General features: G+C 41.0%; 1 protein-coding gene across 1 annotated transcript in view; it reads left to right on the top strand.

Annotated features, from left to right (window-relative positions):
* EDIL3 (EGF like repeats and discoidin domains 3) overlaps nucleotides 1-27,991 on the top strand; it is a 236,244-nt gene that overhangs the window by 54,439 nt on the left and 153,814 nt on the right. Inside the window, exon 2 of the mRNA XM_080972845.1 lies at nucleotides 22,530-22,658. Within this exon, the coding sequence (XP_080828971.1) occupies nucleotides 22,530-22,658 (129 nt within the window). The remainder of the gene's footprint in view (nucleotides 1-22,529; nucleotides 22,659-27,991) is intronic.

The raw sequence follows: 27,991 nt of genomic DNA, 5'->3' as shown, positions 1-27,991 counted from the left end.
CCAGAAATTCTGGGACACTATAGGCCACTTAGGACACTTTGTGGCATTCCCCTCTGCAGCATGACAATATAAGTAATTTGCAATTGGGGTGTGCCAGCCATAATTCTGCACAGACGGGACAGACATTTAAGGTTGATAGGTTCAGGACTCAGTTATAATTTTAATTTGGGAGTAACTAGTATATTGACCAGAATACCAAGTGAAATAGCTTCCGGGGATGTTGACTGTTTGTAAGAACGTGGGGATGGCTCCAATCCTAAATAGTCTCAAAAAAGTAAAGTAGGTTTCCTGTTAAACCTATAAGAGCTCGGAAGTCTCAGAAGATGAACTTGTGCTGGAGATACAACAGAATTTATAGTAAAAGTGTTGCCTGCAGAGTGCTATGATTTAGGAACAGCAAAGGATAAAGGCTAGAAGTGAGCAGCAACTGTTGACTCCAGAGAGAGATAGAGGATATCAATTGGGATGCTGAAGTTGCTGAGACAGCAGAACTATTTTTATGACAACAGAAGATTAATTTAGGTCTTAGCTAGGGAGCCTTAACTAGGGATACTGAGCCAGCTACATCTTGCCTTGAACATTAATTGTGCTTTCTGAGTGTTGCAATCTAACATTCGGAAGAACTTGAGCGTTTTAAAGTATTTGATTGGAAAAGTCCAATGCTACTAGTCCCCTTAGAATCCTGACTTTGCAGTATTATAAATCAAAGGGTGCCTTTGTAAACAGGTGAGGCCTGTGATCTCAGGTGTAAATGACATATCCTAGGTGCAGATGACACTATCTGCCATTCAAGAGGAAATGCAGGAGAGCCCCTGCTGCTTTTTATCCCTTCCTCAAGATGACTTTTTTTTTGGCTTGGAGGAAAGGTAACAGGTGGCAGTGGTCATAGTGGAGACTGGTTGCAATTTAAATCGGACCCATCCCAATGAAAACAGCGCACACACACACCCTGATAGGATTCCCAAGGACATACGTAGCAACATGTTTTGCTTGGTCCTTAGAATGCAGCAGTAACTGATATACATAATTGTTTGCAATGAGTGATAAATTTATTTATTTATTTAGTAAGTTGGTTTGTTACTTTGTATACTGCCCTTCATCTGTAGATCTCAGGGTGGTTCACAACATAAAAATGCAAGATAAAAGCACAAAATACCTAAAAGTGTAAAATGAAGGAGTCAGGCGAAGCTCCCTGGGGAGAGCATTCCATACAGGGAACCACTGCAGAAAAGGCCATTTCTTGTGTTGCTATCCTCCGGGCCTCTTGTGGAGGAGGCACACAAAGAACGAACCCATTGCAGAGTTTGGGTAGGCAGAATTTTTCTTGGCTGTATATTTCTCTTTTAGACCAACATGTCAATCTTTGTTTGTTTGTTTTTGGTAAACAAACAACTTTTCAAGGAGCCTTATTCCTTAAATACCCATCATAAAATTAGAGCAACTACTTATCCTCTCACCAAACAGAAATTGCTTATGTAATAGAAGAAATCAGATGGATAGTTGAAACCAGCCACGTCCAAAGGCAGGGAAGGACTGGCCTATGGCTCTAACCTATGGCGCTAGCAACTCAGCACACTGTTTCACATGATCCATGTTGTTTTACTTAATGTTTTGAATCTTGGAATATTATCTGTGAACATCATATTAGTGTGGGAGAATCAGAAGCTTTCTTGAAGGGCTGGATTTACAAACCTTGCTGAGAAATGAATGCAGCAGCCATTCACATGCAATGCAACATAGACAAAGCAAAGCACTAAAATAAAAACCTTATCATAAAATAGCAGAGGCAGAGCCTTTGCTGGTGGGAAAAGAAATCTCAGTTGTTCATTTGGGTACAGATTGAAAAAGTTCCGCAGTGCATTCAAGGCTCATGTTTGTATGGAGGCACTTTGCATATAGCCTGAGCACCTGAAAGTGAAAGGTCCTAGTCACTACTTACAGGAGCCTGTATTTGTATGTTGTCGTATAGGCTCTGATCACCCATCTTCCTTAAATATGTGGAAGCTGGTGAGGACCAACTGGTGTAACCCATGGTCATTGTTTACCCCAATGAATCCCTGAAAAAGACTTAGAGTTTTGCTGAAATGGGAACCTGAGCCATTTATCGTCATGGAACTCTCTTTCTCTAATCTCAGATCTGCAAAGGAGCAAAAAGAAAAAAATGGTTGAATGTACCGTATTTTTCGCCCCATAGGACGCACCGCCCTATAGGACGCACCTAGTTTTTTGGGGGGGAAATAAAGGAAAAAAAATATTTTCCCCCCAGGCACGGGGCTGGCGCGGCGGAAGCCCGAGCTTCCCCCGACCCCAGCCCCCAGAAGAGCCTGCTATCTGCAAGCCTAGGGAGCCGCGCCGGTCTACCCAGGCTTGCGGACAGCTGTGCGAAGCCCAGGCGCGCTGAGGCTTCCTAATGCAGGCAGCTCTGCGCAACCCTCTGGAGCCCGGCGTCCTATAGGGCGAAAAATATGGTAATTCATCACAATTTATTGAAACCTCGTCAGATAGAAATGCATAACCCTTTGAAAGATGGCACTGGTGTTCTGCTGCTTCTGGTGTCCAGATTTCAATATTTTACCAAGGAGTAATTGTAATCACAGGAAGGAAGGGGTGTTCCCAAAAGGTAATTTGCTAATAGCTTACCTTCCAACTGCCATTGCCACATTAATTTTTCAACTGTCGAGCCGACTTGCAGGCTCTTTTGCATTTTGAAACAAACCAGCCATTAACCTGAACAACTGTTTGTCTGTTTGTTAAAAGAACAACAAAGCTCATTTGTTCTCATATTTATCAGTTGGTGTCCCTGTGTGTCTTTGGCAAGATTTATGGCCCTGCTTCTACTTCGGTTGTGGTACCGTTTCAATTGTGGATAAACAGATTTGAACTTTGACAGTTTACAAATTGCTCTCTGTGTCAGAAAACTATTAAAGTGCTTTGAACAGAGTCACAGTTGGTTGTCAAACTGCTACTACTGTGTTTCCTCAATATTATCCAAGGGGAGAAATGACAATATTTGGTTACCATGAAAATGGCATCGCCTTTTAAGTAATAGTAGTACTGCTGCTGGCTCCCCCACCCCCCAGTAGTGCGTTATTTCATTCTTCTGGGTAATGTTTCTGTGACAGGGAATGAAATCACTAAGTGCCGGTTCTTCTGTAGCCAAAGCACAATTGTTCTCGCACAAGAGAAAGGTATCAGGAAATTTGGGGGAGCTCCCAAGATTTACACAAGTACATTTTTTCAAGGAAAAATAGTCTAAGGTTGGGCAAAAACAGCTCAGTTGAGGACTGAGCATGCTCAGTAGCCAAAAAAAGCTGAGTGTCTGTTGCAGAAGCAGAAGACAGGGTGGTGGAGAAATGGAGTGCCCTTGAAGAGGGCATGGCTGGCTGGTTGCTAGAAGAAGCATTCCACACTGCAACATTTTGCTGCAGATCCCACTTGTATGTACTGTTCGTTAGTGTGTGTTGGGCTTCTGTTGAGGTTAACCCTCCTCTCTTGTATGGTGCACTGGTGTTTCTTGTTCCTTAAATATGCACAGATCCCACTGTGGCACAAATTGGGGAGGGGGTGAATATTAAGGGACAGAACATAATCCTTTTTTATGACAGTTGGTTAATTAATGTGATTTAGTGGTTGGAGTGTCAGAATAGAACTAGAAGTCCTGGGTTCAAATCATCATTCAGCTATAAAGCTTACTGGGCTAGTCAATATATTTCCGTTTAAGCTACTTCACATAATTATTGTGAAGATAAAATGGGGTCGGGACTATATATGCTGCCCTGAGCTTTAGGGAGGGTGGATAAAAAAGTAATATATAAAAGTAATAAATAAAATGTCTTTTAACTGTCTTTTAACGGCCTCATATTGAAACAAAAAAGTATTATTATTTATTTCTAATGGAAAAGTTATAAATTATATAAATAAAAAAAATATTTATATACAGTTTGGAGAATTCAATTTTTCTTGTGACAATATTTTGCTTCATTTAATATTGAGCCCATGTTCAGATATAAACATGAAATGCATCTTGGTTGGCCATGGAAGAAATGGAACTGTGATGGCTGTATGTTTCTTAGGGGCAAATATTTGCAGATATAATAAAGCCAGATTATAGTGGTTCCGTTTGTACCAAAGGTGCAACAATGTTCAGATGTCAAAAAGTACCATACATTTCTGTGCTTGTACCACATCTGCTTAAGAAAATCTGTGCATGCCCTAATGGAATACATTTTGAAGAGAGCATTCATGACTGTTTTTGTTAGTTATTGGTGTGAACTACACTATTTCTTAAAGCAATGGCAAAAGGCAGAAGACAGAGCATTAACAAACCTTTTCAAATAGTCTGACTCACATCAAGCAACCCAGGAGTTAAGATGGGAGCATATGGTATTTTGGGCTTTAGCAATTAAGACTGAATTCCAGCATTATGTAATATCTGTTCTTAATTTTTCCAACTGCATATTCAGACGAGTGCAATAACTCTTCTTAAGACGAGAGATAAAGTTCATTTAAATTTGCATACTCAAATTAGTGAAGCTCTCTTAAAACGCTAGTCCCCATATGACTTACTGCCAGTGAAATTGTGCAGAACAAAATAAATGTCACTTTTGAATCAACAATATGCCTCTCAATTTACATTTGTGCCTCTTGAGGGCCCATTTATTTTGAAATATTAAAGCCTAATTTGTTATACATTCTACTTGGTTTGATGCATCGACTTTCATTTTTAAAGGCTTCATTCTGAAGAAGCATTTATGTGAGCAACTAGTTTGTGCCGACATTGCTAGTGATGGGATTTCTTTTACCATAAAAGAACCAAGTGTATTACATTTTATATAACCTTCAATATAGCATCACAGTTGCAGGATGTAAACACCATTAGGATAGAGCTGAAAGAAAATTAGGCGTTATACAAAGAGCTATAATTATAAGACTAATTCTTGTGCCATTTTTGTGGTGATCTAATCTCTGCATTCAATTTCACATGCATGTAATCTCCAGATGCTTTTCCAGCACAGTTTATCCAAAGACAAACGGTACTTTGAGCTGGTTCACACATACATGTTTCATATTGGATGACTGTAACATCAAGTAGTTTAACTTCAGAGTGTGAAGGAACCATCTATGAATTTTCATATCATCACATAATTTGAGGTGTTTTGTTTTGCCTTATATTTGCCTGCACAATCCATTAATATATATGCCCTAATAATACATATGAATTGATAAGTTCTTGTAGTTTATAATTCCATAAATTTGTGTTGTTTATCACTATCAATTCTTATGGTAAATCATACCATGGTTTATTATGGTATATGAGAAACAAGCTCCATTTTCCTGCAGATTTGTCATCCGGGAGGCTGCTTCCCCCATACTTTTATTAAGTTTGTCAGCTTAACTGTGTAAGCCATTTCTCACACCTTAGTAAGCCATGCATCTACAGAAGGAAATTCAGGATTTTCCCAGTTTTGACAGATTAGCATTCTAGCTACCTTTATTAAATCTACTACAATTTCCAGGTTTTTCTCCAATATTGTACCTCTAAAATATACTAGTGCAAGGTGGAGGAGCATGGCAGAAAACTAGTGTTTGTGGTTTTATTATGTAACAGTCACAACAGCTTTAACTATTGTTTCAATAAATTGAAACACATGCTTGTTACAGTAACTGCTTCCTGAAAACTCCATGCAGCCCAAAATGATTGAAGTCAGTTTGGTTTATTGTGTTTAGCAAGCAGTTGTTACACAAATAAAATAATAATAATTATAATAATAGCAGTAATACTGCTACTAATAATGGTTTACATTTCTGCTCCCCAACCCCTAGTGGATAAATCATTTCCTGTTCCCCCTCAAGTTTATTGGCCCAAATCTGTAAAGCCTTAACAAGAAATTTATATTTTCTAAAGGATATATATCTCTCAACATCAGACAGCAAAAAACAGGTCTTTGCAATAGACGAGATGATTGTGTGTGTGTGTGTTGCCTTCACCAATGTATAGAATGGTTGAAAATGTATATATATTATAGCGCTAGAGTTCACATACCCAATTTTGAGTCATCAGACATTCAGTAATCTTAATGAGAAATCACATATATTTGAGAACCGGGACATTCGCAGGGAAACCAAAATGCTTGTTTACAAAGTTATGGTACTACCAACCTTATTACAGTATATGCTTGTGAAACATGGACCTCTTATAAATGCCATCTCCAACACCTTGAAAGATTCCATCAATAGTGTCTCTGAAAAATTTTACACATAACTTGGGAAGACAGGCAAACTAATATCTGTGTACTGGAAGAAGCAAAGATCACCAGTGTTGAAGCAATGATTCTTCAACATCAACTTCATTAGACTGGTCATGTGCGGACGCCTGATGATCGTCTTCCAAAGCAACTACTCTATTCTGAACTTGAAAATGGAAAGCATAATGCTGGTGATCAACAAAAGAGGTTTAAAGACTGTCTTGTCTCAAGGCAAATCTAAAAAAATGTATTATAAACACTGACAACTGGGAAACACTGGCCTGCGAGTGCTCCAAATGGAGAACAGCCTTTACCAAAGGTGTCATGGGCTTTGAAGACACTCAAACTCAGGATGCAAGGGAGAAACATGCTAAGAGAAAGGCACGCTTGGCAAATCCACACCGTGATCAACTCCTGCAAGGAAACCAATGTCCCCACTGTGGAAGGACGTGTGGATCCAGAATTGGCCTCCACAGTCACTTACGGACTCATTGTTAAATTCAGGTACTGCAAACTAACTTCACTGTGGATTAAGGTAAATAACTGAACTTTGTTCTTTAGTAATCACAAAGGTTTTTTTTTTGTTGTTGTTGTAAAAACACTTTTTATAATTTTATAATTCCTCCAAATCACTATATTAGTTTTTCCTTGAACTATAATGCCGCCCTTTGCCTGACAGCAAAGGGCAATCTAGAAAAAAAAAATGCAATTCAGCCATTCTACATAAATAATGCAGCACATCATGATGGTAAAAGTCCATCAATCCATGTCAAGAATGCAAACTTGCAGTAAGATTATAAAAACACTCTAGTGATAGAAAGGCAACCGAGGATGTTTTGTTCAAATAGAAATATGGAAGAAAAATGTCTCCAAGGATTGCATTACCATACTTTAATTACAAAATCTATACAGAGATGGAAGACTGTAACAGCCTATATTATAATTCTATAAGGTGTAATTCATGCAGTGCCTCCTTTGTATGTTTACGCAGAAGTAAGTCCCAATCTGCTCATGTGAGTTTAGGATCACAACTTTACAGCACAATCCTCTGCTTGTTTAGTAAAGGTTAAGGGACCCCTGACCATTAGGTCCAGTCGTGACTGACTCTGGGGTTGCGGCGCTCATCTCGCTTTATTGGCCGAGGGAGCCGGTGTATAGCTTCTGGGTCATGTGGCCAACATGAGTAAGCCGCTTCTGGTGAACCAGAGCAGTGCACAGAAACACTGTTTACCTTCCCGCCAAAGTGGTACCTATTTATCTACTTGCACTTTGACATGCTTTTGAACTGCTAGGTTGGCAGGAGCAGGGACCTAGCAATGGGAGCTCACTCCATTGTGGGGATTCGAACCACCGACCTTCTGATCGGCAAGTCCTAGGCTCTGTGGTTTAACCCACAATGCCACCCACATCCCTTCTGCTTGTTTAGACAGAAGTAAATTCTGCTGTTTAATGGGGCTTACTCTCTGGAAAGTGCAAGCAGAATTACAGCCAAGGCCAGATTATCCATGGTGTAGTTTAAGCAATTACACCAGGGCTCATTCCTGAAAGGGCCCTTAGAGTATGAACATTTTTTTAAAAAAAGTAAGTCATTAGCCATTTTGGAAGACTAGCTGTGAATAAAAATGTGCAATGTGTGTTGCGATTAAAAATTTCCTGAAGTCAGGGACACAGGTTTCATATTGTTCTGCTGAGCAGTTCCAGGGGTCTGAAGGACTGCTGTGTTGACCTGAAAAGGCAAGCTGGTTTGGAAGCCCTGCTTGCAGCATATTGATGGTCATGATGACCCCTGCCTAATTGGCATTAGCTGTAGTGATGGGTTCATGTGTGTTTCACATGACTAGAGGGGGAGGTAATGGTGGATACCAGCCACCTGTGTTCCCATGTGACATAGCCTGCCTGGGCCTATGAAGGCTGTGTGTGTCTTTACTTGGGTGTGGGGAAGCCATTTCTCTGCTGTGAAGTCTGTCTCATGGAATCCTGTGAGCAGGGGCAAGGAGGGAGTTGTCACACCTTCGCTGTAGTTCTTTAATAAATCGTTAGACCTGCTCACTCTGGTGATTTGGGCATCCTTCTTTGGTATTCCTGTGTATCTGAACTCATCTGAGCCCTTCTCCGACTCTGCAGGGTGCTTCAGCTGCTCACTTTCCACTCTGGCTGTGAAGTAATCCTCACCCCTTCTCTTTGGAAGAAACTCTGAGGGTTTGTTTGGAATGTGGTTGCAGCCACTGGTAGACCCATCTCAGTAGCCCCAGCCACTCTGGGTAGCTTGCAACACATATAAAAACATAATAAAACATGACACATTAAAAAGCATCCCTTCACAAGTAAACTGCACCCTCAGAGTTGCACTCTATTGTCTCTTGAGACAGATGGATGCCAACAACAACAACAACAACAACAACAACAACAACAACAATAAATTAAGTAGAAATACAATACAAATTTCCATAGTGGAGAATACTGTCCAGGTGATCTGTATGCCTGCTCCATCTGCTGTCTACTTTGCTAACTCTTGATGGGCAATTTCAAAGCCCTTCCTCTCCCTTCTTAGCTTTTTTTTGGACAACCTTTCAGATAAAATCATTTCAAATAGTGGAGTGTCTGTTGACAGCCCTTCAAATAGAGGCTTGTAAAAGTAGAATATAGTCAACCAATTAAGAATGCCAGTTGTCTATAGTTACATAGTTTTGTCTTAGAGAATGGAGAATTTTTTCAGAAATGGAGGGAAGTTTCTTGAGGATAAAAATAGCTCATTATGGATTAATCTATGTTCCTACCACTCTGAACTCCTTAGAGGAAGGGCAGCAGCAGGAGGATGGTTGTTGTGGTGGTGGTGGTTAGCAGATATACATATATCCATCACCTGCCACAAATATGGATATTTGCCACATTTAATACCACCTCATTTAGCATCAAAGCCTTTATATGGTGATCATGAATGCTGGATGTCCTTGGTGCCTGACAGGCAAAACGTCAGTGTCACCCCTTTTCTCTTCTTGCTCTTGTGGAAACAGGCATCCTGTATTCATTACACTGCTGCAATCTACTATTTTGTATTGGTGATAATGTACCTCAGTGACTGATAGCCAAGTTGAGGACAAGGAGAATGGCTGGCAAGAAGAAAACAGTCAACATAGCTATGCTGGTTATTTTCTTCTTGGTTACAGCTCATGGTTAGTGAGGAAAAGTCTTAGCCAGAAGATCAGGTTTGGATGATATGCTAAGCTTAGCTCAATGCAAGGTGGAAACAAAAAGGCCAAGGGAGAGAGTAAAGCAGCTGCAAGTTCTTCTCTGAAATCCTACACATTTGCATGCTCCCAGTAAGCCGTGGTTTGGCTTACTGCTGAACTATGTTAGCTGCTCTGGAACAATTCTGGGTAGATTCTAAGGGTGTCCCTATGCCTCCCACCAAAGAAAAGAATTCACTGAGTGCATGGCAAGGAAGTGGACTTTATCCCTTTGCCTACACTGGTACATTCATAGGACCTTCCTCATTATGTTGCCATGGGATGTGGACATATCAATACTGAAGTACATGGCCAATAGGTATTTAGTCTATACATGTAGCGGAACATGCTATCATGTCTAATAAGTCATCCTTCTTGATAAAAATATGTGTTGTTTTCTTGGCTGTATCATCTGGACAGGTATTCTAGAAAACAGTTGCTCATAAATTTTAGTCATGGAAGTACCCTCATATTGATTGATCTTATGATCTGTATAGGCTGCATCAGTTGTTGTTATCTAAAAGCCCTAGGCTCACATAATCCTTAGCATACTTACACTGGCATACCCACCCACCGGGACACGGGTGGCACTGTTGGTTAAACCACAGAGCCTAGGATTTGCCGATGAGAAGGTCGGCGGTTCGCATCCCCGCGATGGGGTGAGCTCCCGTTGCTCATCCCCTGCTCCTGCCAACCTAGCAGTTCGAAAGCACATCAAAGTGCAAGTAGATAAATAGGTACCACTTCAGCGGGAAGGTAAACAGCGTTTCCGTGTGCTGCTCTGGTTTGCCAGAAGCGGCTTAGTCATGCTGGCCACATGACCTGGAAGCTGAATGCCGGCTCCCTCGGCCAGTAAAGCGAGATGAGCGCCGCAACCCCAGAGTCAGTCACGACTGGACCTAATGGTCAGGGGTCCCTTTACCTTTACCTTTACCCACCCACCAAATAATCATTGCCACCTAGTTGTCTGAAAAAGTTTGCAACCTATCCATCAATAGTATAATAAATGTTGAGCTGTAGGGACACATGACCTGCATGCAATCTAGATAGGAGTACAAAATGCTAACCAAATATAATCTGATGCATTGACTGTTTTGGGAAAGTATTATTATTATAGAATAGAATATTTAAACATGCTTTTGAGATGAAGGTTGGAGAAGGAGAGAGAGTTCAGTTTTTGTAGGCTGAAATCCTATATACACTTACCTAGAAGCAAGCCCCATGGAACACAGTGAGACTTCCCAGTAAATGTGCATAAGAATTTGCTGTAAGATGCTTAGTGAGCCCAGAAAAGTGGCATTGCTGCAGTGTTTAATTGGTTCTGTGTCTGACACAGCAAAGCATTGTTGGTGGGGGGATAGATTCACAGTTTTGGAGAGCAACAGTTTGTAGGATTTTTGCACAATACCTTCTGAGCTGGAGTAGTCTATTTGTGCAGGGGGAATTGGAATTTTAGTAGCCACAATAATTCTCTCACTCTGCTGTAGTTTTTTGGGAGGTAGAGAGTGGCTATGGACTTGAAAGCTAGTTATTACATTCTTCCTCTTAAGGGTTATGGATCATTCATATTTCAGGATCTCTGTAATGTTAGCTACTTATATAGGACAGAATTTGAACTTTCATTTTTTAATGTTTTTTGGGGGAGGAAAAACTGTGTCAGTTACAATAATGTTTAAAGTAGGAAAAACGCTTCTGAAAGCAACTGAGCAGCAGCAAGCAAAGCATGGAAAATGGTACAAAAACCTAACAAAGATATGTCAATTTTGTTTTCTCAAAATAGTGTGATGTTATTTGCTATGCACACACTGAAAACTGAAATCGTTTGTAGGGATAAGAAGCTTTAATTCCTGTTGGGTAATACTGACCATTTTTCCAATTCTACCTTTAATAATGATTTTATTATTTATACCCCACCCATCTGGATGGGTTTCCCCAGCCCAGCCACTCTGGGCGGCTTACAGCATATCTTGAAACATAATAAAACATCAAACAATAAAAATTTCCTGATGCAGGGGTGCCTTCAGATGTCTTCTAAAAGTGATGTAGTTCTTTATTTCCTCTGCATCTGAAGTGAGGGTGTTCCACAGGGAGGGCGCCACTACCGAGAAGGCCCTCTACCTGGTTCCCTGTAACTTTGCTTCTTGCAGTGAGGGAACCAGCAGAAGACCCTAGGAGGAGGACCCCACTGTCCGGGCTAAATGATGGGGAAGGAGACACTCCTTCAGGTACATTGGGCAGAGGCTATTTAGGGCTTTAAAGGTCCACACCAACACTTTGAATTGTGCTCACAAATGCACTGGGAGTCAATGAAGATCCTTTAGAACCAGTGTTATATGGTCCCAGCAGCCACTCCCAGTCACCAGTCTAGCTGCCTCATTCTGGGTTAGTTTTAATAATTTAATTTTAATAATTTAATTTTAATTTTGTTTTTAATAATTTATTTTTAATAATTAAAATGATGGGACTAGTTACAAAACCAATTATACTGAAAGCGCAATAAGGCCTTTTGTGCTTGCCATGTGTTCCCTCACAATAGCTGTGCCTGCACACAGGGCTAAGCTAGAAATCCTGGTTAAGATGGGATAGACATGCATCATTATCACTCAGTCCCTTTACAGCTGCTTCATTCCTTCCTTATTATGAGCAGCAATACAAGCAAGGATTCAGCCTCCAACCATAGCCTCCCATTATATGTGAACAATCCAGTGACTTTAAATCATGCCAAGATATGAAACCATGCTTTAAAGTTGGCTTAGGGTTCTATCAGTTGACCTGTTTATTGAGCACTCTTCCTGATTTGTTTGCAGGGAGGTTGCACAATGTTGGCTTTTTAATGACATTCATTCTGATTTGTTAATGGGAAGGCGAGATGATACTGTGTCAAAGCAAGTACTATCACACAATTTCCAATGAATTTTCACATCACTTGCCTTATTGCAAAAAGTCTGATCTTTTGGAGAAGCAGGTTTGTTGCACAAGACCTCCCAGTCAACTGCAATTTACTGACAAGTGATTGAATCCCAGCCAAAAATACTGACAGCCTGGAAGTGCTCTTGTTGTCATGTTTTGAAGCCATTACATGTTTTGAAGCCATTATAGCTTGGGAAGCTATAAATTCTGAATCCTAGCTTGTTCAGCAACTCATGCAAAGGGAGGCACAAAGTGACTGTACCTGCATGCAGCTCTTGCCTGCCTTGGCTCGTAAAATGCAATTGTGGCTTCATGTTGCATGTGAATGCAGGCAGTGTAATGAAGGTCAGTGCTTTCTGTTTGCCAGGTGGCAAAAGTGACATTTTAAGCCTGAGCCCCTGAACATTCTGGGCCTGAAGCCAACAGCACCACAAGTCTGAAAGCACAGTATGGTCTCCACCGTATGAAGAGTATGGTATTGACAAAAGACCCAGTAGCAGAAATCCTGATGGTACATACCACATAGTCCATTGGTCAAATTATAGACGGTAAGTTAGGCAGCTTGCTAAAACTCTTTGTGCCAGTTTCTGACACTTTCAAACATCCTAGCCAGAAATAATTCAAATAGCTGTGTGTAATGTAATCCCGGCATAAAATGAGACAAGGTTTCCAGAAACAGAAATCTGGTGCTCATTCATCCTCAAACCCACCAAGACTGCTTGGCTCCTGACACAGATCGACTGTGTAATTGAACAACATGAACTCAGGAACATTATCTTATGCCCAAGATTCCTATTTAATTTTAATCAGATTTTCCATATGGGTTTGCACAAGCAGTATTTTCTTTTGCCAAATTAATTATTAACATTGCTGGGAACAGAATTCCCTGAGCATCTTCCACTTACGTTGGTAATAATTGGGTCCACAACATCTTCCCCCCCCTCCCTAAAGACATATCAAATTGATCTCTCTAAGGTTGACCTCTAGCCACCTTTTCTCCCCAAAGAACACTGTGAACAGCATGAAACATACGCAAAGAGTGCCAGGGAAGAGCAGAAAAGCAGATGCTTTCAGATATGGAAAGGCAGGTCATTGGTTCTCTGCTTGAACCAACATGCAGCTCCCTCAGATGCTTAATTGGCAGGATAGGACACAGAACAAACACGAAGCAGGTGCACGTGTGCCAATTTTCAAAATGACCTACTTCCCTAACACCTGGCAGAGTTCCCCCCTTCTTCCTGTTCATTTGGAAAGGAGACAGCTTCAATGCAGGCAATCTTAGTGCTGAAATCATGGCTCTAAAATTAAAACAGCAGACGTGGCTTTCTGAATCTTTGTGCTGTAGGAGGCTGGTGGTGCTTGGATGTCTGCAGTCTGTTTGCCCTCCACCCACAGTGCTTCGTAACACTCCTCTGCAGAGCCAGGCAGACCTGATTAATAATTTATTTATTATTTTAAAAAGCCCTACATTATAGCAGGCACTCATTAAGCTAGATGAAAATGCATCTCATGGCACTCCTTAGAAACATTAGATACAAATGATATGTATATAATTTTACGCGTAGAAATCCAAGGTCTGAATGTACCATGCAAACAAAAATATTTTGGCCAAGATGTCATGTTTCTGGATACAATCAGACTCATGTTAAAGGTTTAAGAGCTGTTACCCAATTGAATGCAATATTTGCTGATTCATCACATGAACTTTGGTTGATTGGTTAATTGCTTTGAGTAGCATAAACCTGAATATAAATATCACTGTAGAAAGAAGGCATACTTTTTTTGGATTATAGAGGCATGTGTCAGAGAGGGGAGTGCTCTCTCTGAGATGGCACCTCCTGCTACACTACAGTACTTACAAGTTTTAGAAAAATGTAATTGATGAAACTTTGCAACTTTGTAAAGCTGACATGGGGAATCTTTGGTCCACTGCCAAATGTCATCAGGTGCCTGGTGTAATCCAGCCTGCTTCTGGCTCTCTGGACTTTCGGCTCTAGTGAAATTATTATTTTTTCTTTTAAAAAAGTGGGAGGAAAGCCTAAGGCACTACTTGAAGCAGTGCAAGGCTCTTTGATCTCAGCTGGCTGCACACTGGCAGGCAGGGTTTTCTCCCCCTGGGTGGAGGGGAAAAGCTTTGTGCCACTGCTTGCAGCCTCTGAGCTGGCTGCACTTCCTGGAAGGTGGCCCAGAGGGACAGAGCATGTTCCTGAAGAAACTCCAAGAGCAAAAACTGGACAGGAGTTCTGGGGAGAAAAAAGAAGGTTGGGGAGAAGGTGAAGAAAGCAAGAAAACTGGACAAAACCAGGTGCTGAATGAAGTGGGGTAGGGGGCTCATGCCCATCTTAACATGCAGCAAAGAACCACAATACCACCTTCCTCTGTGAACTCTGATTTCCAACCCACTCGCTCTCAACTTCAAAGCACAAACTCAGCAAGAAAGCAGCCTTATGTTTTGAAGGACAGCACATGCAGGGCAGGAGTGGGGAATGAGAAGAGGATGGCTGCATGCAAAAGACCCACAGAGAAATGGGATGGCAGGGAGAAGTCAGAAATGACTACATCCTCTGTACAACTTCTGCTCTGCCCCTCTCTCCTGATTACTCTTTCCTGTGGTCAACAAGCCCAGTTCTCTGGTAAGGGAATCTGATCTTGTGGTCTTCTGTGTGACAGCACCACCATTTGTTTTCTTCTCTTCCTCAGCTGGTTGTTAGTCTTGTCAAAATGGCACCACCACATTGCATGCTGCACACCACAATCTCTTGATTAGGAACACTGGATGCAACAGTAATCAATTGCCACCATCTAGATTCAAGCTCTGCTGAAATTAATTGAGATTACAGTGCTTGGTATATTGTGCCAAACATGCATTAACTGTGCTTTTAAAATGTGCTACAAGTGTCCTGTTAGCATGCAAATTATTGTATTTCTTATACTGGTTACCTGTTAGTGCACAGTGGTGTAATTACATATGGATAGGTGGGTGTAATAGGTGATAGATAACAAACATTTATTTTCTTGTAAAATAATATGCATGAGTAGTTAGTGTTTATATTGATGGTGATGTAGTTGCTAGATGGCTATCCATTGTTAAGCTGATTGCTTGCTAATAGGGATGATCAGTTGATGTTTCCTCAATGGAAGCTAATGAGGGGAGATGTTTTTCTAAATGGGCAATTTACCTGCAGGAATCAGGTTTGAGACCAGTGCTTTGCAAAGGCGGAGGGGGGCGAGGAAGCGAGAGAATGCTGTTGTAGTTTGGAGACAAATACACTGAGTCCAGTTGGGCTGAGATTAGGCTGGGGAACTGCAAAGGTTTATGCTGCTGATTTGGGAAACCTGAAGCAGGAGTAGAGGTTATGATGCTTAATGCAGGCTTCTATTAGCTTTGCTTGCATATTTGTAAATCAAACACACGTGTACAAAATGACATAAGTCTCCTGTGCCTTCTTATGTAGGGGAAACGAAACCCTGTAGTCTTACCAGTGGTCTTCTTGCCACCTACTGTAAATCACAATGCTTAAGGAGGACAGTGTGATATATTTTTTCCTTGGAGGGAAATGGGAGCTGGTGTATGAACAGCATTCCTGAAAAAAGAAATCAGAGCATTGCAACAATGACTGGCAGAAGAAATCACAGCAACCTTGAAGGAGAGAATGGAAATGGAATGTCATGGGATTAGTGTCATGTTTGAACAACAGCTAAAAGGTGTTGAAGTTCACTCTGAGGCCCAACTGTGGAGACCCGCTTCATGCCCCCACCCATGTAGTCAGTGAGTGGCCGGCAAGCTTGAACTGTGGAGTATTGCAGCCAGGGACTGAGACTCTTGACTTGTCTATCCAAAAGCCTGTCAGCAGTGGTGAAATGAAAAGGTGGAGGAAACAGCCCCATGAATTAGAAAAGCCACAGGGAAAGGAAACTGCAAGAGGTGAAGCAAGGAGAAATGTAGCCCACAAACGAGAAGACTGGACCAAGTGCAATGTGAAACTATAGGGAAAGAAGGCCTTTATAGACTTAAAAAAGTCCTCCAGTTATTCCCTATGCAAACCTTAGAGTGGGGAAATCAGGCTCCTACAATCCAGGAGCCCATAAGTGGGAAAACTGGCTGCATCTGTTTGTAATCATACATATGTATAAATTATTGGGAGACAAGAATCTACTGGCAGCAGGCTTGAATGGGTTAGCACTGGTGGTCTGGCAGCAAGGTTTTGGAACTACAGTTTGGTCCAGGGCATGATTAAGATTGGGCTAGGAACTAATCCAGGAAAGGCAAGGCAAGGCAAATAAAGGACACTTTGCAGAACTGGCAGTCATCCTGAACTGAACAACATCGATGCTCCTGCATAATTTACCTCCCGATTACAGGCGAAGTTTCTGAGACTTGCAAAAAGCTTTTGATCTGCAGTTTGAACTGGGCAGAGGAGGAACTTGGGCCCTCTGCATAACTGTGGGCAAATATAGCCTGCAATCCTATACCCACTTACCTGAGAGTAAGCACCATTGAACTCAGCAGGATTTTACTTTTGAGCAGACATGCTGGAGATTGTGTTGTTAAAAGAGGTTTGTGGGTACAGTACACCAAGATGCATGAAGTGTGGCAGGAAGAGAGCCTAGCTCTTTAAAGAGAAGTACCGTATTTTTCGCTCTATAACACGCACCAGACCATAACATGCATGTAGTTTTTAGAGGAGGAAAACAAGAAAAAAAATATTCTAAACAAAATAGTGGATATATGATTTTTGTGGTTCATGCTGTGGCCACAGACATGTGATCTGACAGTGAGTTTGGAGTAGCCCAATGCAAAAATCCTGAGGATCCATGTGGATCCATGCTTTGTAACCACGGAGGAGGGAAGGAAGGGGAACCATGGATCCTCTGCTCACGACTGCAGCAGATCCCCCCCGCCACCCGCAGGCATTCGCTCCATAACACGCACAGACATTTCCCCTTACTTTCTAGGAGGAAAAAAGTGAGTGTTATGGTGCAAAAAATACGGTAATTTGATTGGAGCAACACATGCAGTCATCAAGGAAACAAATGTGTACCTGATCCTGTGACAGTGCTGTTTTGTTCATGTTAGCATTACCACTTTCTTTTGTTAATGTTTGTAATGCTTTGAATAAGCATACTATACTTGGTTGGCCAGGTGAAAGGGGAAACTGGGCTCCTGCACTTTTAATAGAATAGAAATAAACAAATGCTTTGAATATATATATAAGTAAAATATAGATGTATAAAAGACAGAACTACAGCAGGTATAGCTTGCATGACTATATTTTCCCAATGCTGTTAAAAAGCTCCAAGGGCACAATGGTGAGCAACTTGGCCCTACTTTTATGCCTCCTATGTACTCCCAAACTCTGAACCTTCCTTGAGAAGTAGAAGGCTTTCTATGGTCAGACCTCAGGTTTGGAACCTAGCATATCTCCTCCTTTCTGACAATTCCCTCCAGGTGCAGGAGATGCAGGTCCCTGTTGTGGAGGGGGTTCAGTGATGGATGTAATGAGGGTATGTACTCTGAGAGCATAGGCTGCAAACCTCCTGACTCCGGGATCCCTGGTGCAAGAGTAGAGATGTCAGAGAATTCTGCTGTAAGCTCAGATATGGAAATTTTGTGTAATTGCTCAGTGTTCAGGAACGGAATTCCTTGAAGCAAATGCAATCCACATTTGTTCACAGAAGGTTTTTCTTTTTTAAGTCCACAGATTATAAGTAATTAATGTCATTTTTTTGACATTTCACTTTGATATTTCATAACACTGTTATCAAGAAGCTCGCTAGAGGTTTGGAACCCTCCAGGGAGATGGCTAACTGATGGGTTGTTAGCTGCTTGATTTACTTTGAAAAAGAACACACAGGGAAGTGAATATCACAAGGTATTTGTTTCTGGATAATAGAGGGGCTGTTAAGGTGTTAGAAAGTCATTGATGTGTGTGTATATACAGGTGCCTCTTTGCTTTGCTGTTTGTTGCCAAAGGCACCCCCTATGCACTAAAACTACAATCCTAACAGGCTACTCAGAAGTAAATCACATTGACTTCAACAATGCTTACTCCAGGTAAACGGGGTTAGGATTTCATCTTAATCTGCTTCTTATTGTTAATTTTAGGGGGGAAATGGAATTCATCACTCATTTACGAAAGAATCATGCAATCTTTGGGTTAGCAAAGAAGTAGATTATGAAATCTTTTAGAGAGATTCAGTTCACTTGCAGCATTTGCTGAGTTGGGAGCCAAACCACATGGCTCCTTCTTCACTTGCTCCAGGAAGTACGAAGAGCAAAAAAAAAAAGACTGAGAGGGTGGGGAGCAGAGGCTGCTGAGAGCATGCTAGGCCACACCCACTCTGGAAAATTGAGCTCAGGACTCAGGATAACCCTTTTATGCATGCAAGTGTCAGTTAGTAATTGTATACATAAGAAGAAGCAGAAGAAGATTTATACCCCACCCATCTGGCTGGGCCTCCCCAGCTACTCTGGGTGGCTCCCAACAGAATTAAAAGCACAATAAAATATCAAACATTAACAACTTCCCTAAACAGGGGGTAATGCAACAGAGCCAGCCTCCTGACTGTGACGTCACTGTTGTTTGCTGAGTAACTATCCTTTGTTAAGCTGACTGCTTGCTAATAGTCAGATTTGTTTGTCTTAGTGCTGTGCTGAAACCTGCCCTCCAGTTTGTTTTCTTTCAGTGTGAAAGAGGCTTCCATTTTTCTACCTCCTTCTCAAGGTACTTAGGATTTGGTGGGTAGGATTTGGATGCAGTTTCTCATTAATTGATGGGAAATGGTGGGTTGTTGTTGTTTTTTGCAAAGCACTAGTTTAGCTGAGATTTCCACAATGGGAGTAAATTCAGGGGTGAAATTTTAGGACAATGAGCTGCAGTTTTTATCTTTGGAGAAAATAAAGCAATTGGGGATTTGAATCTGGACAGAGAAAGAGAGAGGCTGATAACTATAAGTATAGCCAGATAGGAAGCTGCCTACCTTGGAAGCTGTAGGAATCCACACTAGTGCTTTGGGAATCAACCATTTTGCTGCTTCCTGTGGGAGTAATTTTGCTTTTACTGTGCTTTGCTTGTGTATGTTTGTAAATAAAACATATTACATCATAAGCCTCTGGTGCTTTCTCATCCAGAGGAAACTACATAATTCTGGACCTCTCAGCACTTAAGTAGGTAAGAAACTCTATTCCTAATAAGAGGAAGTGAATTTTTAAAATAGAAAATTAGACACATGCATGCACAAAGAAAGGGAATTCAGCTGGTAAAATGCATGAACTAGTCTCAAACATTTTTGATATTATAAAACAAGACTATGAAAGTAGGATAGAGAAGCAGATTTAAAATTTGCAACTCGACATGCAATTTAAAATCAGAGTGACATCTGACATCAAAGTGCTTAATCAAACTCCTGTGAAGTCAAAGTGATGCTATTCAGATAGATGCTTTCCTGGTAATATGAAGCTCTGCATGACAGCTGTCCAATTTGAAATGCTTTTACCAAGATCCTGCCAAAATTGTATGTCATATTCAGGACACAAAGTTTTCTTTGCAAAGCAAAATTAAGTTATTTAAAAATCCCGCCAGTGAGGATGACAGGTGCATCAATTTGAGTTTCTCAACCCCCCACTCCAAAAAATAAAAATACTTATTTAAATATCAGTCATCAGGCTCTGCTTTATCACAAGTAGCAGAATTTTTCACACACTAAAACCTTTGGCTTGAATTTTTTTGGGGGATGGGGGCTTTCAGAAGAAGAAAGCTCTATAGTTGTAAAAAAAATAACAGGAAAGTCACTCTGCATATTCTATGCCATCTAGCAAGTGTTCAGTTTGGGTAGAACTTCCACAGAGAAGGGAGTCATCTAAGTGTTCCAATTTTTGAGGTACTGATCACTGAGTAGACATATTTTTTTTCCATTCCAGCACTTCCATATGACAACTGAAGAATATTCAGCATTGTAGGGGCTGCTTGGCGGCATGTCAGGCCACTGGTTCTGCAAGGCTATTAATCTGCTGTGCTGGCTGAAGGTGATGGGGGCTGTAAACCAGAGCATAGCTAGGGAGCACCAGGAAAGGCTGCTCAGAGATTTCATCAGCTACCTTTCTAGCCTTTTCACCTGAGAAATTTAAAATCAGAAGTCAGATTTAACTTGGAGTCCTTTCAGTGAAAGGTGTGTGTGCTTCCATTGGGCTGGATGGTTCAGAGCAGTTTGGCAACCTCCCAACAAATAGGTTCATCATAAATTGTAAAGTTTATGTTGTAAACTGCCCTGTGATGTTCAAGTGAAGGGTGGTGTATAAAATTAATTAATTAATTAATTAATTGTAATGGTCAGTAGGCCAACCATTGACATACTAAAATCAGAATTTTCTAGATATTTGTCTATAATAATCTTCCGAGCGGTGGCAAATCAATTATGGAATTCCTTCCCACTAGAGATCTGTTTGTGTTCCCCTCCCTGGTTTTCTTTAAGTTAAAAACTAGACATTGAAATATAGTTTTTTGAGCCATTTATTGCTGCTTCTGCACTATATTTTCATTATTTACTGTATTTTATAGCATATTGGCTGTATTATTTTACATAGTTTTATTTGTGTGATTATTGTTGTTAGGTGCCCTGGGCTTCTACAGGAGGAGGGTGGAATATAATACCAATACATGATAACATGCAGAACTTAAAAACCAGGGGAAATTATACTTGTATGTGTTTTTATACTTGTATTTTTATATATTTGCTCCTGTTTTGCTCTTTTATCAACAATCAGAAAATGAATTCAAATATGCAAATTAGATAAAGGAACTATTGGGAGGAGTGAGGTAGGGGGATTATTGGTTTGTGGCCCCCCCCCCCATTTTTCTTGTGTATTTTGTGTTTTTAGCTTGTATTTTTATGTTGTGAATGACCCTGAAATCTATGTATTTAGGGAAGTATACAAATTGAATGAATGAACATTGTAGCTAAAGCATAAAGGGACAACTCTTCCCAAAGGAGTTGGAGTCAAAGGAGCGTCCTCTGGCACGAGGTGCCTCTAGATCCAACTCTATAATTCTAAGGTACAATAATACAACTCTGAAGAGCATGAAATTGTAGAATTAAAAAAGACTGGGTATTGCAATTTTTGGGTGTGTCTTTGAGGGAAGTGCCCTTGAAATGTTCTCTCTCTCTCTCTCTCTCTCTCTCACACACACACACACACACACACACACAAATCCTTTATATCTGGCAAGGTGCATGTGAATTTTATACGGGAACACACTATTTAAGTACACAAAGAAAGTGGGAATCCATCCTAATGGTGTATAGGTATTGGGGAAGGTCTTGGGAGGGGGCGGTTGTTAACTTGTAGAAAAATCCAAAGGAGATTGCTATTCTTTGCTAACAAGTATCCCAAACACATTTGGAAGGAAGCTCACAGAAATAATATCAGGATTTCCTTCCCTCAACCCCATCCACAAACACATATTTAGAACAGTGCATCTGGGTATCTCCTTTTTTTTTTTTTTTTTTTTGCTTTAGGTCTGCATAAAATGCTATTATGATGCTTTGTTGTTGCACAAACATTCTTTGGGAATCCACATTTCTATTGCTTTGGGAATCTATGGATTCCTTGGATCATGTTGTCTCTTGTTATTGAAAAACAATCTTCTACCTGTTCTTATCCTAAACCAGGTGCCTCCATGTGTTTTTCTCTACAACTGCAGTTACTCCTGGTTATTGGCCACACTGGCTAGAGCTGATAAGACCTAATGTCCTGCATAATCTGAGGTCACCAGAACAGACAAGGCTTGAGAGGATTCTAAGTTTTAGCACTAGTTTCCAATAACTGGTTATTGGTTAATGTTGCAGAGATGAAAACACACCCATTTGCTTCCACTCCTTTAAAATTGTTTCCACAAGAATACAACTCTTTGTGCCATGGTAATTGAAGGGAGCATCACTTTTTATGAAGGTTGTTCCCGTAAAAGTCCTAACAGAAACCGATCAAGAGAATACTGTAGAACATTTAATAGTTCATTAGATAATTTGTTGCTAGGGAATACTGTATCTGCTCTTAACTATCAATAAACTATATTTTCAGCAGCATTCATCATGATTTTGAAAACTATATATTCAAAAGATTGTGAGAAATCCTTTCTTTGATTCACAGGGGATATATGCGACTCCAACCCCTGCGAAAATGGAGGCATCTGCTTGTCTGGATTGGATGACAATTTCTACTCTTGCGAGTGTCCTGATGGCTTCACAGATCCCAACTGTTCTAGTGTTGTGGAGGTTGGTAAGTGCAAACTAAACAACAACAACAAAAAAGCAATAATTTCTGGAGTGTCCAGTTCATTTCTCAATCTTTAAATGTGTCACATGCATTTTTGCAGTACTCAGGCCATTCTTTTGTTCACTACTAATGTCTGGGTCTTAGTCTTTCAACACTGGACTCATCTTCTTACACATCTGTAAGAATCTATTCTGGTGGATGGAGATGTGATACTAATTACCTCATTCACTTGGTATTACGACTTATCTACAATTACTCAGTATAGCCGTCTGGAAAAAGAATGAAATAATCTTTGTGTGATAGCTCCTCTGCCCTAGGGATATAATATATTGCATGGCTGGCCATGCAAATCACACATGTTGCATGTTGGATTTCTGTGATCATGACTACCAGAAATCACCATTGCTTATATTGAGAATCTCAGGATCATGCAGGAAACAGACCTGGCAAGGTTTGCTACAATTTATACCAGCAGCATAGAGAAACAATCACGTGGAGACTATTTCTACGGCACTCTATGTATGTGTCATAGTGTGCAAAGAGGCCTTTAGAAACTGTTGATGCCAGACCAATAGACCCAAATGAACGGTTTGATAGCAGAGATAACAGCTCAGAAATAAGAATGGGTTAAACAAAGTACAGGTAGAGTATTAGCATTTCAAAGATGTTGGATGATTTTGTGGACTGCATATAGCAGTTATCAGGAGGCCGCAGGCGGCATCACATTACTGGAATTATTTTAAAGCCACTTCCTATCTATGTCTAGTGAGTGGAAAGAAGCTTTTATGGAATAACAAAACTAATGCAGTTGGTTTGTGAGGCAAATGAAGCATTGCAACCCAGTCAGAGTAGGAGAGAAATAGAGGCCAAGGGAAATGAAAGCTCTGAAGTTTGGTTGAACTTGGCAAAGACAGTTCCATGCTGTTTATAATATTTCGGTGCTTTTCAGGTAAAGTCTCTCAGCTAATAGGAGGGGAAAGACTTGCAAAGTCAGCCTGGGATTCATAAGTCAAACCTCTTGCCTTCCCTTTCATGAATCATCTGTAGTAATGAAAGTTCAACAGGCTAGAGGAAACCCACAGAGAAATTCCCATTGCATTATGCCCCCCCCCCCGTAGCAGAATCAGTGCATAGTGAATGTGTTTCTCATAGAAGGCATATGTGTAATATGCAGCATGACAGGGGTAGCCAGAATAGTGCCCTCCAGATTATTTTTGACTGTTACTCCTATCACACCTGACCATTACCTTGCTGCCTGTGGCTAATGTGGGTTGGAGGCCATCAACATTTGGAGGAGACCACATTGACTACCTCTTATAAAATTATACTATATGATATGTGACTTATTTTCCCTAATTCTTGGATAGCACAAATAGGGAATCGCCTTTGTAAAGAACTTGACTCAAGCCTATGTGTAAAGATGTCCTTACATAAATGGATATTCAAGTTTCTTTACCTTCACCTCTCCTTATTGTTCCTGTTCTAATTTCTTCCTCTTCCTCTTTCAATGTATGTGTGACTGAATGGCTACCGCAGTCCGGTGGATTATCTTCTGTTGGGATGGGTGGAGGGGCAGAAAGGAGGGAGTCTTGTTGAGCTTGCTACTGAAAAACCCACCCAACTTTAAACAAACAAAGATAGGCCTCTCAGAAACCTCACAGTTTACATACAAGATGCAAGGTACCAGCCCACTACAATGAGCCGATGACAGGAGCTTATTTTGCCAATGAAAGTGATTATGATCTAATATAAAAGCAAAATGAGCACATTTCAGTAGCACCTGCCAACTTGCCAGTGTCAGCTGTCAGGATGATTGTTGGCATCCTTTCATTCTTCAGCAAGAGTCAGTGAGTAACCAGTTCGGAGTCTTCTGCTGCTTGCCTTATTTATAGCTTCCTTTTGCTTAAAAACCTCACCTTTTATTCTCTGGCCTAGTCATGACTTTGTCCTTCACACTTTCCTGGCCCTTCTATTTCAGTCACGTTATTGTTTCTAAAATCCCTTGCAGCATTTTCTGACCTGTAATCTTTTATGACCACAACTAGTTTAGTTGGAGGGTCAGCTTGTGAAGTAGGAGGCCCAGCCCTGAACTGCAACCTTTCCATCATCTTCACTCCAACCAATAATATTTATATATTATTTAATATGCAAAATCTCTAAGCAGTTTACACAAAACTCAGCAAGATACATTTAAAACCAAAAATACAGTGAGTAAATCAGTAAAAACAGAGGCCACCAATAAAACATTCAGTTAAATATCAGTTAATAAAACTGCATCATCATTCTAGATGCCCTACTAAAGAACCCTATTATTTTGATAAGGTGTCAGCAAAAACTGCAAGGTTTTTAGCGGGGGCAATTAGAATATGATCTATTATTTGATTAGTGATGCAAACCTCCAAAATGTATTTTGTATAGTTAAGTTTTTATCTCTATCTTCAGTACATTTTATTTTATTGCTATGGCTAGTTGCTGATGCAAATAAAGGTTCTTCAGCCCCATTCTTTTGCAACTGAATTGGCAGCAGCAAACCTTGGAACCAGATTTGGCTCAATGAGTGGTCTTTCATTTAATTGTTAAAAAACATTCCTATGCTGTCTCTACATCATAAAATGTCCAGATGGGTAGCAGTAAAATATAATCAGTAGTATAATCCAGTACAAAAAAAACACATGGCCAATAAATCATTTAAAATTAGGGATGGGCAGTAAAAACGTTGTTTGCACTGGAAATAAATTGGGGGCCCTTCTGTGGCCCAATCAAACATCACACACATATACACCAATTGGGTGTATATGTCCAACCACCAGCCTGATTCTACTTCAATCCAACCACCAGCCTGATTCTACTTCTCATTTTCCAGACAGTGTCTGGGCTGAACAATCAGGGTAGAGCCACTCTCAGGTTTACAGGACTGAAGCCTAAAAGGGCTTTAAAGGTTAACACAAACACTTTGAACTGTGCTCAGAAATGTACTGGGAGCCAATGTAGATCTTTTAGGACTGGTGTTATGTGCTCCTGGTGGCTGCTTCCACTCTGCAGTCTATCAGTTGCATTCTGGATCAATTGTAGTTTCCAAGTCTACTTCAGTCATAGCCCCACACAGAGCACACTGCAGTCCCAAATGCATTTACTAGAGTTAAATGTGCATAAAAATGCCCTGTGGAATCCCCACCCAGCATATGTCATGTTGAATAGTGGAAAAGATGGACGAAGGACACAGCTCTTTATTGCAGCAGTTAGAACTGCTCCTGGAATCAGACTGACTGCAGTCTAGCTGGCTGCTTTATATAATACTAAGTAACTTGAAACAGCAACAACTCACAACTAGCTAACCAATCAGGAATGACAGTTTTCAATCCTTCATTTACATACTGGTGGCTCTGAGTGAGAACTGCAACTTAATCTTAGTACATAACATGTCAAAGAGTTAAAACAACTATTCAATTTTCGTAGACATCTGAAGGCAGCTGTGTTTTGGGAAACTTTTGTGTTTGTTGTTGCTGTTCCTATTTTTTGTTGGAAGCCACCCAGAGTGGCTGGGGCAACCTAGTCAAGTAGGTGGGGTATAAGATTTATTGATTGATTGATTGATTGATTGATTGATTTCCACATTGCACTGGTAAATTATATTACAAAAAGCTGAAAAAGTGTAAATTCCAAAGGATGTCCCTGTTTAGGAAAGTCTGAATTAGGCAGGTTCATAAATGTGAAATGAATCTAATCTCCAACACCCCCATCTCTAGGCACAAACCAACCATCATAGTAAAAACATAGAAGCCACGGTCCCAAAACCTCACCCATAAATAATGTTTTATGTTCAGTAGGCTGGGCCCTTAATCGAGTTTTAATTTGTGTTTTAATTGTGTTTCAGTTTTATAATTAATTTGTTATAGACTTTTATTGTTCTGCCTTGCAGTTTAATGTGTTTTTGTGGTTTGTGGGTTTGTTTGTCTCAGAGAACTTTTGTTATGGGGCAGAGATTTAAAGACAGAAAACAAACAAACAAAATGACTATGTAATTTCTCTGAAGAGCATAACTTGGATTAGACAGTGGAGCTATTTCAAGCTGCAGAATTTTCTGTTTAAGCCTTGTTCTGGGCCAAATTAGGCCCGGAACCCCATTGCCCAGTGGTGTGTGGGTCAATGAGGGGCAAATGGGGGTAGCATTCTGTTGATGTCATGATGTAGACCATGTGGGTCTATGGTAGAAAACTCCTATGGGTCACCATGGGATGAGGAATATGTAGAAACCTTTATAAACTCCTCTGGAGTTATGGGCCATTTCACCCCGTGAGCTTCAGGTTACCAGAAATGAGATTCTGACTAAATATCAGGAATAACTTTCTGACAGTAAGAGCTATTTGACAGTGGAATGGTCTCTCTTATGGAGGTTGTGGACTCCCCTTCCTTGGAGGTTTGTAAGCAGAGGTTGGATGGCCATCTGCCTTGGTGTGCTGGGCCTTGGGGTAACCCATGAAACACTGTCCAGGACCGGTCCAGAATCCGAAGGTTCCGCTAGGAGTCAGTCCGGCAGGGCCAAGGCAGGACACGAGGCAGGAAACCAGGCAGGATCTAGCATACAGCAATGTTGTTCCCGCTACCTGGGGCGGGGTCCAACAGCCTTTTATCTTTATTGGGGTAGCAGCCAGTCCTGATTCCCTGGTGACTCACCTCCCTGTTTCACCTGAATGCGAGCACTCCTTCTGTGAGTACTCAGGTCTCTCCTTCTCTCAGACCTTAGTCTCTGCAGCTCAGGAGACATCGGTGGGTTACTAGACCCAGGGGCCACCTCAGCCTCCCCTGACCAAACCGGTAGTGGAGCAACTATAAGTGATGCCCAGCTGAAGCCAATGAGGTAATCTGGAGCCAGGGCAGGCTCAAGCCCCTGACTCAGCCCAGCTGGTGTTGGTTGCAGGGGAACGTGTGCAGACTGGGACTCTTAAGGATGAGGCCCTAGACTTGGTTCAGATGATGCCTGAGGCAAAGGATCCGGTGCAGACTGAGACTCCTCTGGTTCCAAGTCTGAGCCTGAGTCCCAGGCCATCACACTTGGGTGCTTTAGTTGAGATTCTTGCATTTCAGGGCATTAGACTAGATGACACTTGGAGTCCCTTCCAGTGCTACATTTCTATGATTCTATAATTCTGTGATTCTATGGCACTTGTAAAAGTGCAAGTTCTGCAGACCGAAGTGGTCAAGCGGGCAAGTATGACGTAAGATGATCCTTCAAGTTAACTGGTCCCAAGCGGGTAAGAACTTTATATACGAGTAGCAACATCTTCAGCTTGTCCCTGTAACAAATCAAGAGCCAGTGCAGATCCTTGAACAGAGGT

Source organism: Podarcis pityusensis (assembly GCF_964106645.2).
Source record: "Podarcis pityusensis genome assembly, chromosome: 11".
Lineage (NCBI taxonomy): Eukaryota > Metazoa > Chordata > Lepidosauria > Squamata > Lacertidae > Podarcis > Podarcis pityusensis.
This window is presented reverse-complemented; position numbering and strand designations above follow the sequence as displayed.